Source organism: Corythoichthys intestinalis, chromosome 14, assembly GCF_030265065.1.
Source record: "Corythoichthys intestinalis isolate RoL2023-P3 chromosome 14, ASM3026506v1, whole genome shotgun sequence".
Taxonomy (NCBI): Eukaryota; Metazoa; Chordata; class Actinopteri; order Syngnathiformes; family Syngnathidae; genus Corythoichthys; species Corythoichthys intestinalis.
The window spans coordinates 34,616,079-34,630,131 of NC_080408.1; the positions used below are offsets into that span (position 1 = coordinate 34,616,079).

A 14,053-nucleotide genomic window follows, 5' to 3' on the forward strand; every position below is an offset into this window, starting at 1 on the left:
TCCCTCTCTGCTGTAGTCACGTGACACTGCACGTTCTTGTCTTTTCTGCAGAGCCTCTGGGCGTCCGGGAAGGATCAGTGTAGCAAAGAGATGCTACGCTCCTCCTTCTTCGTCAGCCGCAAGCGCAAGAAGCCCAAAGACAAAGCACAGCCCAGCAGTTCAGATGATGACCTGGATGGCTTCCACAGGAAAGAGAACCTGAGAGAGAGGCCACAGCCGCAGGAGCAGCCTCCCTGGTCTTCAGAGAGTCGCACCGAGGAGGAAGAGGATGGTACCAGCGAAAAAGAACGGCTGAAAAACAGTTCAGAGGAACAGCTCGACAAAGCCGACGTGACTGAAGAGCCTTCCGAACTCACGTCAGCCTCTCAGCGCGCAGGCTCACCGTACGCGTCGTCGTCCCACTCGCCAAGCTTCAACTGCAATGCGGCTGTGGCACATCAGTCCTCACTGTCGGATCCGCCCTCCAACTGTGACGACACAGTGTCCGACCTGGGTACAATGAACAGCACCAGCTCCCGGGCCTCTGCGCCGAAAACCAGGCGCTGCAGGACAACAGCGCCGGGACATGACGGCGGCGCCAGCGGGCCAGGAGCAGAAGTGTGCTCCATTACTTCAGACTACTCCACCACATCCTCCATGACCTTCATGACTGGCGGCGAGGTCAACACGCTGAGTCCAGAAGTGTGCTCTGTGACGGAGAGCAGAGGAGATGACGACGCTGACGACGAGCGGAGTGAGCTCTTCAGCGAGGGCAGGCCGGTGGAGACTGACAGCGAGAGCGACATTTCAGTCTTCACCGTGGCAAGAGATGCGACAACAGGCGAGCGTCGAGATCCACAGGGGCCTCCCCGACCTTTGGCCTCCCACAGGCTCATTGAGTGTGATACACTCTCTAGAAAGAAAGCCGCTAGGCAGAAGACAGACAGCGAGTCCTCGCTGGACGCCTCCCGCAGCGACAAAGATTCCAACAGACTATCGCAGCTTTCGGTCAAAGGTCGCTCCACCGGCAGCCTAAGCTCGTCATCCCGCGGCGAGCTGGATAAGGCGGAGCCAACGTGGAAGTTGAAGATCACGGACCGGCTGAAAGTGCGTCTGCGTGTGTCTGTGGATGACATGTTTGGCGTGGGAAGCCATCGGAGTGCCGAAGGACGCAGTAAGAAGAAGAATATCCGTCGCAGACATACTATGGGCGGGCAGCGGGACTTTGCCGAGCTGTCGGTTCTGGGCGACTGGCCGCAGCAATCCCTCTGCTCGGGCTCCCGCTCCGAGCTGTCGGCCGTGGACCGCCTGCGACCCAAATGCAGCTCCCAGGATTTCTCCATCGGCGACTGGATTGCTCGTGAACGCCATCGCACTAGCAATCCCGAAGTGAGCCTGGACCTGGCCGAGCAGTTGGGTGCACCTTACGGGGGCGGCGGTCCTCACGGGTTCAGAGCTTCGTCCTCCTCAGAACTCATGCGTCGCACTTCCGAGGCTTCTAACGGTGACACGCTGCAGCAGGCCAAGAGTCTGAGTTTGTCGGCCACGGCGCATCCGCACAAACTGACGAGTTCCCAGGTGGTACACTCGCGCTTCTATCAGTACCTGTGAGTTTATGTGTGTGTCAGTTTTTTCATTCAAGTCTGAGTGATGTTGGTGAATGAGGCATGTTCTACACATATTGTCATGTGAAGTGTGTGCGAGGCAATAGCTGTGTTTACGGCATGGAACAAATACGGTTCATAATTCTATTTTTTTATTAATAACCGAAGTGTGAACAGACCAGGACTTAACTTCCTCCCCCTTTACGTAAATACCTGTCACATTTAAGACTGAAACTACACAGGGACACACAGATGAAGTTTTAGTCAGATTGTTTTAAGGATTAGATTTGAAGAATTGAAAAGGTATAGATTTGTAGTTTATGCAGATTAGCTATTTTTGTGTAAAGAAGGGTTACAGCACATGTGAACCAGTAAACAAATGAAGAATGTACAGACGTGTTCACTGTAATGCAGACTAAAAGCTTTAGATGTTCGTGTTCCTGCTAAAATGTTCATATCTGCTGTGTGTACTTGAAATACATTTTTGGTACGACATGCGCGATGACTGCCATTCAGCTCTTTGCTGTTTTTCCAAAGGTACAGTGCTGACCAGAAAGACAAACTCACAGTATGCACGTGTTATATAATACACTTCTTCATGGTTCTAGAGAGCAGTGAACAAAATGGATTGAAACAAACAAACAAAAAATGGGAGCAGAAAATGAATAATGAAATTGCAAAAAAAAAAAAAAAAAAAAAGGAAAAAAAACAATAGGAAGTGCCTGACAAATGTTTAGGGTGCCATATTGTCTTGTTATATTGTACTGTGAATGACTTCTTTAATTTTTTTAAAATCGTTGACTGTCGTTCTACAGGTTCTAGAACAATGCCGAGCTTCCATTCCTGAGGCATTCCACTCTCGTCTTAACTTTTTTTTTTTTTTTTTTTTTTCACTTTTTGTTTTTTCGTTTGATTTTTTTTTTTTTTTAACAACTTGAATTAAAAATATTTACTGTAAAATAAGTAACTTAAATGTAAATACGGATGTCATGTTTTAGCTGCTTCTCATTTCCATAGTGCATTTTGGGATTCAGATTCATTGTGGGATGATTTATAATGATGATGCCTGTGCGTGTGTATGTGTGGACTGTTTTGGTACGGCGTGCAAAAAAAAATCCATGTCAACTACAAACGCTGCGTTCCTCTTGTTTGGGAGAGGAGTGCATAGACTCCGGAAACACTGGAAATAAATTTTGTCAATGGCAATGCAATGTCAGAGTTGTTTTTGTTGATGTACAGCTGTACCTTAATGAATTCCAATAACATAAAGCTTGTTTCAGTAGCTCATCACTTGAAATATAATACTAAATACAGTATAATACACAATCAATGCTCATTTTCTGTTTCAGGGTTCACTAATTTTTTTTTTTTTTTTTTTTTTTAATGTACATTTTACATTTACTAGTGCATAAAATAAAATTTGATAAACGTTATAATTCGAGATTTAATCATTTCATCGATAAATTGACTTTTATTTTTTTAAGGCATTCATTGACAGGGATAGACGTCCAATTAATTTGGACCGGAAGGTTTGTTCATTCGTTCCTCCTAGTCAAACTTTATAGGACGACTAGCGCCGTCAATACCACTGACAGAAGACCATTTACGGGCAGTCCTCCCAGTTTAAATGAACTGGACGTTTAGTGCCGTCACTGGCATGCAATGAGTTATATGCTATGGAGAAGAAGAAGAAAAATCTGCTCTTGAGTTACAGAGCGGCGTAATCTTTGTTTTTATATTGGTTTCGTAAATATAGCTTTTATTAACACTATTGGCATATAAAAAAACAACAATGATTAAAAATGACTAAGTGCTAGTACTAACGTGAGTGTGGTTGTTCATTTGCTACTATGAGAGGCCGTTTAGGGCGAAAACATTGAAATACATGCGATACCCTTTTTGAAAATGGCAACATCTTTTTCTGCACATCACTATTTTGGCATTGTTTTGTTTGGTATTTTGCCTGAAATACTGTTGCCGTCCGCTAGAGCGCGCTGGCTTTCCGTGACAAAATTAGAATGCACGCCTTGAGCATAACAATTATCCAGGACGCTAAACAAGCAGCCAAAAAGGTATGGTTCAAAATGCTTTATGTACAAGTTGCACACAACATAAGGACTCAAACAATGTATTTTATACAATTTGTACACCAGCTGACTACAAACCACTGACGCTAACTAATTTAACTGGTTGTGAGAGTTTTAGCCATTTAGCACACAAAAGAATAATTCACAACATGAGACTTCAACATGGAGGACTTCCCGGATAAAATGCTAATTGTGAATAGACATTCATCAACCAGTAGTAATATTTTTCTCACGTTGAGAAGCTCGGATATCTTTAAAAAGAAGTTTTACTGCTCGCAGACGGGAGGGAAAAAACATTTCCTCTCTTCTACAGGTGGGCTTCTAACATTGACGTCTCCCCATTTTTAAGGCACGGTGACTAAAATAAAATAGTAAAAGCGATATTTTTGAATATACATATTTTTGGGGCTTCCAACATTGTGCCTTTGATTTGTCAAAAGGACGCAGCCAAGCAAAAGTACGAAGGAGTATTAGGGCCAAGTATAAAATCAAAAAAAAAAAAAAAAAAAAGTTATTTTTTGCGGGGAAAAATATATCTTAAAATTGTAGTTAAGTGGGAAAAAGTATATTTGTGGGATGAAATTTAATTCGGAGAAGTATCATGCTTGATATTTCTCAAAAATATTTATTTTCCTAAAAATAAAACTTTTTTGTTGTTTCTTTTTGTTCAAATACATATCGGATTCCAGCTTGAATCTCAGAGTGTAATTATGTTTTAACTTGTTATTGTCACCCTCATACTCCTTTGTACAAAATACAGTACAAATAGGAGTAACACAAAACTAAGAGTACAACTGAACATACTTGTGAACATAACAATACCAGTTAATTCATTGGCAAGGTCACCACGACTTGCTGTTCAGTCTCAATGTCGATAAGGGGCGATATATTGTGCTGAAAAGTGCTGGTTTCCTGGAGGTCATCCAAGACAGTCCTCTTCTACTGTGCCATCATATGCAAAACTGTGGATTTGCTTCAAGCTTTTTGAATTCATAAGTCTGCTTTTATTTTCAGTGTATATTTTCATACTTCATTCACCCACCCAAAAATGAAGTACATGCGTGCCTGCCTCTTGGATACAAAACAATAGCCTGATCCAAAGTTGTGCCTCTACAAAGATACTAATGCTCAGTTTTGATAACATTATTAAAAGATACAGGTAGTTGATTTTAAAAATTAATACATTGATACTAGACATGTGTCGATTACCGGTTTCAAGGTAAACCGTGGTATGAAAACGTCAAGGTATCAAAACCGCAAAAATTTTACATCTTACTGTCCCTAAATTATTAGTTTTTTTAATGTTCCAAAAGTGCATGGAGAAATCCCTCGCTTGTAGCTGTAAGGCTCAACCCTCCCCCACCGGTTGTTGCTCAGTGTCATTGAGTCAGCTGTGCTGAAAGATGGCTGTAGGAGGTGAAACTCCTGAACTATTTCCCCCAACCAAGAAAATGAAATCGCTGGTACGGGAAAACTTCGTCTACAGAAAAGTTACAGACGGCCGCGGCTTCGAAGAGGAGGGCCAACCAACATGTAATACATGTTTGCGGAGGGTGGCTTCCAAGGAGGCAATACCTCCAATATGATTTCGTGTTTATACAAAATTAATGGTTAGTAAACACTGTCATCCCACCAGCTAAGAGAGTTAACTCCAGCGTGTTAAAACGTGCATTTTTCTCTCTGGCAACTGTCTGTGTTGAGAAAAAGAATGTGTGTGTATAATGTATACATGATACGAGTCATACACATGTGCTTTTCATGGGAAATAATTCAATTATTTTTGTTCTGATGGTAATAATGTTGAGCTGTGGCTGCTGGTTTTAAGATCACCTAAAGGACTGTATTTATATTAATTTTATTTAGAACAATTCCGTTTTTTTTTTGTTGTTATTTTAAAAATGTATTGTAACTTAACATTAAATGTATGTTCCAATTTGCTAAAATGTTTTGAAAAATAAAAATCCTGTTCAATGGAAAAAACGTTTTTTTTTTCAAACCCAGATATCTCAGAGTAACACATTTTAGAGCTGTAATTGTAATCCCGTGAAACCGTGATATTTTGTTTTAAGATTATCATACCATCAGAATATCATACTGGCACATGCCTAGTTGCCTACATTAATTTCGAGATACAAGCACTTCTTGAGCCAAAATGTTTTGTTTCTCTTTGACTTGTGAGCAAATATTTTAAGGGTGCTGTGAACAAGCTGCAACTTGGCAATGCTGAAATCAGTATCTGCCACTGATGGCGATAGACCTCAAATCCTTTTAAACTTGGAAAGGCGGGGAGTGATCATTAACTGCCAGTGAGTTAAATTTACTGAAAAACTAATAAAACAGACAATTTATAAATTGAATAGTCAAAAGTACAGCTGTAAAGATTGCAACTGTCGTTGTATAATTGTAAATGTTACCGACTCTTTTGCATTTTGGCTATGCTCAGACCGCAAATCAGAATGCACAAATCAGAATTTTTTCATTTTCTCATATCTGATATTTTTGTGTAGCTGTTCAGACTGCCATTTCCCATAGTTGCTATAAAAGTGTTGCGTGTACTATTCATAGAAGCTCGCAGTCCACTATGCACTGAGACAATTTGATGCTTGTGTGCAGAATCATAATAACAAAAGTTGTCATGATCAGATGAACATGCTGGGTTTATCCTGCAAGACATTATCCATCTTATTGTAAAACGGACATGTTCTCTTTCCCTTACCACTTCATAATCTACGGTATGTCATTTCACACTGTTTCTGAGCAATACAATTTTATGTCGCTGTCGCTGGACTATTCAGACCGCAGTCACATTCCAAAAAATCAAACTCATGTCAAGATTTAAAACCACATATGAAAGTGACCTAGATTGCATTTGAAAATAACCTTTTTCAAGCAACTTGGCCCATTCAGGCCATCATTACAGAATTTCGCTTGATTCAGATAAAGGGAAAAACGTATGACCTGGCTGCAATCTGCCTTTTTTTTCCTTGCTCTACCCAATGTGAATGAAACCATTTAGTTGGTCTGGATTTAAAACCAAACTCTAAGGAGAACCATAACTACCATAGAAGTTTAACACCCTGAGCAAAATGTTATAATCATCTCTAAAGCCTCTCAGTGAGATGCAAGCACAATAAATAAACACACTGTCCAGGCTACAGTATCAAAATGGAGCATTAGAATCGATGTAAGAAAAAATATTACATCTTTTGTTTTGTTGTGGCACGTTGAGGATATTAGCCAATACATTTTCCAGTGAGCGTATTACCTGGCCTATAGGTTGTAAATATACCACACTGTTGTCTATTGTTTCTGTGAACAACATGTCCAATTGTTTTAAAGGTGCAGTTCAATCTGTTGAAGTTTCCTCTGCAGAGCAGCAGCCAGCACAAAGGTGAAGGCAGAACTCGAGGCCCGTCACAACTTGCGGGTTCCTCACGTAAGTCGGGTCACTTTGTTTTGTCACGTGTTGCATATTGTGCTGCGTTAACTGGCCAAGGGGTGGGGAGTGTGGATTAATCCGCTGGGAGGAGGGGCGGGTCTAGCTATCGTCCTCGTCCACTTCCTGCTGCTCGTCGTTGGGTGCCTCGGGGAGCCGGAAGCACTCCCCGAAGAAGTTGACCAACGAGCGGCCAAGGTGCTTCTGGGTGTCATCGCTGTGGAGGAAGTGGCCCTCATCTGGGTAGATCTGATAAGGGGGAACAGCTTTTTAGAAAATTCAATTGATTCATTGAATCTATACCATATATATATTAGGGCTGTCAAAATTATCGCGTTAACGAGCGGTAATTAATTTTTTTAATTAATCCCGTTAAAATATTTGACGCAATTAATGCACAAATGCCCCGCTCAAACAGATTAAAATGAAAGCACAGTGAAAGGTGTACTTGTTGTGTTTTTCGGAGTTTTGTCGCCCTCTGCTGGCGCTTGGGTGCGACTGATTTTATAGGCTTCAGCACCCATGAGCATTGTGTAAGTAATTATTGGCATCAACAATGGCGGGCTACTAGTTTATTTTTTGATTGAAAAATTTTTTTCTTTCCATTCCAACAATGATTTACAGAAAAATATGGCATATTTTATAGATGGTTTGAATTGCGATTAATTACGATTAATTAATTTTTAAGCTGTAATTAACTCGATTAAAAATTTTAATCGTTTAACACTCCTAGTTAAAATATTTGACGCAATTAACGCACATGCCCCGCTCAAACATTAAAATGGCAGCACAGTGAAATGTGTACTTGCTGTGTTTTTCAGAGTTTTGTCGCCCTCTGCTGGCGCTTGGGTGCGACTGATTTTATAGGCTTCAGCACCCATGAGCATTGTGTAAGTAATTATTGGCATCAACAATGGCGGGCTACTAGTTTATTTTTTGATTGAAAATTTTACAAATTTTATTAAAACGAAAACATGAAGAGGGGATTTAATATAAAATTTCTATAACTTGTACTAATATTTATCTTTTAACAACTACAAGTCTTTCTATCCATGGATCGCTTTAACAGAATGTTAACAATGGTAATGCCATCTTGTTGATTTATTGTTATAATAAACAAATACAGTACTTATGTACCGTATGTTGAATGTATATATCCATCTTGTGTCTTATCTTTCCATTCCAACAATAATTTACAGAAAAATATGGCATATTTTATAGATGTTTTGAATCGTGATTAATTTCGATTAATTACGATTAATTCATTTTTAAGCTGTAATTAACTCAATTAAAAATTTTTAATCGTTTGACACCCCTTGCATATATATATATATATATATACACATACATATAATTAAGGCTGCAGCTATCGAATATTCTAGTGATCGAGTAATCGGCTGAAAATTCTATCGATTAATCGAGTAATGGGATAAAACTTTTTTTTTTTTTTTTTTTTTTTTTTTTTTTTAGGTAAACAGCAATTATACATATACATGAGAAAAAACCATTTTCAGTCAATCAATGTCTTTATTTTCGATGTACATTGTTGAAAACAGCCAACAATTGCATCTAAGATGTGACTAGAAAAAAAAATTCACTGCTTTCACTCAAAAAACTTATAGATCTTATAAAAAAACACACACACACACATTTCTTAACTAAAAATGTAATTATGCTTGATAACACACATCACTTGAAAGCTACGTGTTTTTCCCACGTGTTTCAATTTAAGTTCCATTTGTGTCAAGCTATTTTTAAGTTTTAAGTTAGTCTAAACTGTAAGTACTGGTAGGATTTTGAGTTTTTGCAGTCTTCTAAATAAATGCAATGACTACTGAGCTAAAACTGACAGTTAGCTTTATTATGTTTTAATTTTACACCCTCATCACTTTACAGCGCTGTGTTTTTACAGATTAAATAAAGCCTGTATGTAAGACACGTTAGCCACGCATCAACAGTGGTCATAATCAATAGAAACCTAACCCTCCGAAGGGCTAACGTTACGTGAGCGAGTGACAGTAATGTTATATTTATTAGCGATGAGAAGTTTACTGCTTAAAGATGGCGGCTGTTTACTAACGCTGCCCAGTCACGGCCGGGTCTGTCATTTCGCATCTAGTCCTAAAAGCATGCTATATCTATGACACGCATCGGACATTACCTGCTACCAAACTACCATCATGCGGGCGTAGTTTTTAGCAATGTCGGCGTAGTTTGTAGCTGCTGTCGGCTGCGTTTAAAAAAAAAAAAAATTTATTGCTTCTTCCTCTACGCACGTGACGTCAGCGCGTTGTCCCGCATTAAAAGTAGTCCGGGCAAAACGGGACACTTAGAGCTGGCAAAATTAAACGATTCCTCGAGGTAAGTTACTCGAGTTGCTCGAGTATTCGTTTCAGCTCTAATATATATATATATATATATATATATATATATATATATATATATATATATATATATATACACACACACACAGCAATATTAGGTGTATCTGCTTGGGTTGTATCAGAAGTCTGCCATAGACTGCATAATGTATTGACATGACACATTTCCCATTCATTTGCGTCACGTCTGCTCGAAGGGGGCCGTCCAACACTCCGCTTCATTTATTAGCAGTCGGTCACATGCAGCGATCTAACGCCGGATTTAGGTTGAAAAAGTATGAAAGCTGTACTGCATACAAATAGGAAGGATTGTCTCAGGTGTGATTTGTTTGAGGATTCAGGGTAATTATTATATTTTTCGTACCATGCATGCATTTTGAAACATGAAAAAAATCAATGGGAGAAGTTAGCCGCTACAGCATTGGCATTATACTTCGCAATATTTACGTAAAATAAATGCTACCGACACCTTTTTTTGCTTTTAACCAAGAATCGAGATTCTTTTACATCCATATTTATAAAGCATTTTGGGATTTAAGCATTTATTCACAAGAATTTTCAACGGAAAAAGCTTTGTTTACATATGGTGGCTGCTAATTTCCTTACTGACTAGCCTCATAGTTCGCAATATTTACGTAAAATAAATGCTACCTGCTTGTTTTTTTTTTGCTTATAACCAAGAATCAAGACTGTTTTACGTCCATATCTATAAAGAATTCAGGGATTTAAGCATTTATTCACAAGAATTTTCAACGGGAAAAAGCTCTTAGTTTACATATGACGGCCGCTAATTTCCTTACTGACTAACCTCATAGTTCGCAATATTTACGTAAAATAAAGGCTACCTGCACAGTTTTTTTGCTTTTAACCAAGAATTGAGACTGTTTTACGTCCATATCTATAAAGAATTCAGCGATTTAAGCATTTATTTACAAGAATTTTCAAAGTAGAAAGCTCTTTGTCTGTGTTTCCAGTTGGTCAGCTTTGACGGAGCTAGGCCCCCTATGAATTGGCCCCGTGCCCCGTGTCCAGTCAATACATTATGAAGTCTATGAGTCTGCCTTTGCAAGTATCCAACGAAACTTCCAATCAGGCCTCACTGACTTAAATTTTCACATTGATTGATGATTGAATCTTGCCAAAATGTACATGGATGGCAATAATAAAAGACTCACAAAGATAACCACAGCTATTGAAATTGTGTATTAAAATATATTTTTTTGTCGTTTCCCTCAGCAGCGTTGAAACCTGATGACATTACAGAAGCACAGAGATCAACAGGTAACACATTCATCTGATAGATGTTGAGTTTTTGAATGCAAACTAAAGTGGTGACTTGTTGATTTCATCTTGCCAAAATTCAGAATACGAATTTGAATGTGGTTTAGAAGAGAAAAGTCCGGAAGATGTTTCTGGAATAATTTGCTGTTTGTGTGAGGAGTCTAATTGAACCGCTCACGCAGGCCTGATGGAAGTGCTGTTTCCTCGCTAATATTGAGGGATCATTAGCTTCTGTTACCATAGATGACTAACTATAGGTAGGCAATATTACATGGTATATTATATGAAGTGACATAATACAGTACATATATGGCAATATGACCATGTTCAATTTCCAATATAATGTGTTAATATCTTTTCGAGAAATACTTAATAATTATTCATTTATTTTCTTTGTCAATTTTTCTCACAGACGTCATTTTACTGTGTGATATCACAGGTCAAGGTCACGCGCATCAATAGCCACGTTTACATGCTGACTTTTATTCATACCGATTCAAATCATTCCGAATGGAAATTTCACATCAGCTGTTTACATGTCACTCCATCTATTCCGATCCAGCGTTTACATGTGACTGCCTTTATTCCGAAAGGACGTTTGACAACTGCCGTCTGACATGTGCAGATTAATCAAAACAAAGCGTCACGTTGCAAAACATGGAGATCGATCGTCAGATCAGCTGCTGTTTTAACTTTTCGAGTGGAAACAAAACTTCAGAATGATACGCCGTTCATTTAAAAAGTTGTGTGGGTGCGCTGTGCGTGTGCTTGGAAGCCATGTTGCAAGTGACGTTACTTACGTCACCAAGTGATGTCACCACGTCAGTACGGAGCATGCGCAGAAAGAACGCAACCAGACACCATTCCGCTTCCCTGTTTACATGATATAATTTTACTTCTAATCGGTTTGGGAAAAGGAATATTCCACCCCTGTGAATCGGAATGAAATTCCATTCGGTTTGGGCCTGTTCATTCCGAATGAGGTGTTTATATGGAACACATTTATTCGTGTTGAAAAAATATTTCGATTGTAATTGGAATATTTGGCTCCATGTAAACGTGGCAAGTGAGTCACATTTGAAGTGAGGTGCAGCAATAGACAATGGATATTAGAAGCCTCGTTGAATTAGCTGTGCCAAATGCAGCTACAGTCATCCCAAGCTCAATAATTTTTTAAAAAAAGTTTTCAGATTGTATAAACTAGTGCTGCAACAATTAATCAGTTAACTCGAGTATTCGATTAGAAAAAAAATATTCAAATTAAATGTTATCGCTTCGAGTATTCGTTTAATTAAAGTGGCGTTGTAATAGTGTTATTTTGAAAGTGTTTGCATTTAGTTTTATTGACTAGGGTGGATACACTGCCCTCTGGTCTGCCTCATTTTACATGGCTGAATCCAACTGTTCCCTCTTAAGACCAACAAAAGTTTTTGTTTGAGCTAATGCTTTTTAATGCATTTGTAATTTCGTTTATAGATATATTTAGCTGTTTTTTGTGGGAATATGTGTTTGAACCTTTTGTTAAGAGCATTTATAGCATTTAAGCTAGCTGACCTTTGCTAAGTAAGTTAGCCAATTGTTATTTTGTTGTACATAGATCATTGTTCAAATAAAATTTTATACTGTTTGAGGTTCAGCTCAGGTATTTTAATTTTTCATGTTCCTTATCCGATTACTCGATTATTCGAACTAACTAGTTAATCGATTAATCGACTACTAAAATAATCGATAGCTGCAGCCCTAGTATAAACGTCAACTAGGCTTAGCAAAATGGGTGTAGCTAGATAAGTCTTGAAAGTTCTTTGCAGTAGCATGTAATAAATAGAAATGGTTAAACATTGGATTATGTTTTTCATTCATCTGTAAACATAAAAAAACAAGTTTGACAAGTATTGCCCAATATATTGCAATGTGTACTGCAATATGCCTTTGCCATATTGAATTATATCGCAATATGCTTCAAACCGCAATACCCAGTCCTATTGCTATAGGAGGAGCTCAGGCGCAGACTGAACACTGAATGTTAAATTTATGTTTTCTATTTATCTTTTATCTTTTTTTAAATGCCCTGTGAATATAGACTACAGCAAGCAGAGTGATTGAAATTTGAATCATATCTCATATGAAAACATAACAATCAGTAGTTGCATTTACCAGGAACAGCTGCTGAGTGTTTCTGTTGGAGCAATTTCCTACATAGCTCTTATTACCCATCGTTTTGGTGCAAAACCAGTAATATGCTTAGAAAAATAACAAGAAAAAGCTGGACACCACAATGTTAAAATAAGACCAAAAATGCATTGGTATTATATTGGAACAAGACAGCACGCCTTTACTTACATCACTAAATGGCTTGCATAAATGGGCAACAATGAGATCTTAAAATTGGAATTGAAATGGTCACTTTTGTATATTTTATTTAAAAAATAAAAGACTGGATGGTAGCTCCGTCAAGACCAATTTAATTTTGTAAATTACAGTACGCTCTGACGTGACAGAGGGACTTTAAATTTAGAAAAAGCAACTCTAGAAATGTCCATCTAATTTTTTTTTTTTAATTGTAATTCAAAGGAATAAACATCTTATATATTTCATTCATTCACAAATTGACTTTTTGACTGAAAATTGTCCAAATCTCTAAAATGACAGCCTCTCAACAAAAAATGTTCTCAGATTTTTGTTTCCCTCCTCCATAAAAGATCATCTTTTCATTTAATCAAAATAGGACCTTTGCAGTTGTGTTTTTAAAATGACTGACATTTTATAGATATTATAGGATTGATTCATTTTCAAAAAGTAGGTACAGTAACTGAAAATTACAACCACAAAATTTGTTTGTTTCTTGATCTCAACCAAAAAGTACTGCTTGTAAAAGGTACTTCAATGTACCTAATGAAGTGTCTGGTGAGTGTATAAACTCTGAATGAATTTCGTTCATTTGAAACCTCATTAGTAAGCACAACACACATAGACATATCTCACCTGAAGAGTGTAATTGGCCTTCTTGCTGATTAAGTGGTTGATAAACTTGGCCGTGTGCTGAAAGTGAACTTTTTCTACAGACACATAAAGAATTACAACACAGTAAAAAGCCAGCCTAAAGTCTTTGTAGAGCAGTGAAAAGAGTCATTAGATACCGTCTGCAGTGGGATGGATAATCAAGTACTGCTTCTGCACCAGCTGACCTGCTCTGTGAGCTAAATTTGACATCTGCGAGATGCAACAAAAGCTCACGGTCATAACTATACTCCTCATTGATGTATGATTTGAAAAGAGGAGGCATTG

At 38.3% G+C, this 14,053-nt stretch overlaps 2 protein-coding genes across 10 annotated transcripts in view; one reads left to right on the forward strand and one right to left on the reverse strand.

The window, feature by feature from the left end:
- Positions 1 to 2,946, forward strand: part of arhgap21b (Rho GTPase activating protein 21b) — a 73,208-nt gene extending 70,262 nt beyond the window's left edge. For all 5 annotated transcript variants that reach the window (XM_057857731.1, XM_057857732.1, XM_057857733.1 and 2 more), the window contains one exon: positions 52 to 2,946. In XM_057857731.1, the coding sequence (XP_057713714.1) occupies positions 52 to 1,590 (1,539 nt within the window). In that variant the 3' untranslated portion in view covers positions 1,591 to 2,946. The remainder of the gene's footprint in view (positions 1 to 51) is intronic.
- Positions 2,947 to 2,963: 17 nt separating this feature from the next.
- dpp6b (dipeptidyl-peptidase 6b) overlaps positions 2,964 to 14,053 on the reverse strand; it is a 207,234-nt gene continuing 196,144 nt past the window's right edge. For 4 of the 5 annotated variants that reach the window (XM_057857737.1, XM_057857736.1, XM_057857738.1 and 1 more), the window contains 3 exons: positions 13,906 to 13,978; positions 13,751 to 13,824; positions 2,964 to 7,355 (listed from right to left, as the gene is read on the reverse strand). In XM_057857737.1, coding sequence (XP_057713720.1) covers positions 7,209 to 7,355; positions 13,751 to 13,824; positions 13,906 to 13,978 — 294 coding nt within the window. In that variant the 3' untranslated portion in view covers positions 2,964 to 7,208. The remainder of the gene's footprint in view (positions 7,356 to 13,750; positions 13,825 to 13,905; positions 13,979 to 14,053) is intronic. The other variant, XM_057857741.1, reaches the window with a different exon arrangement.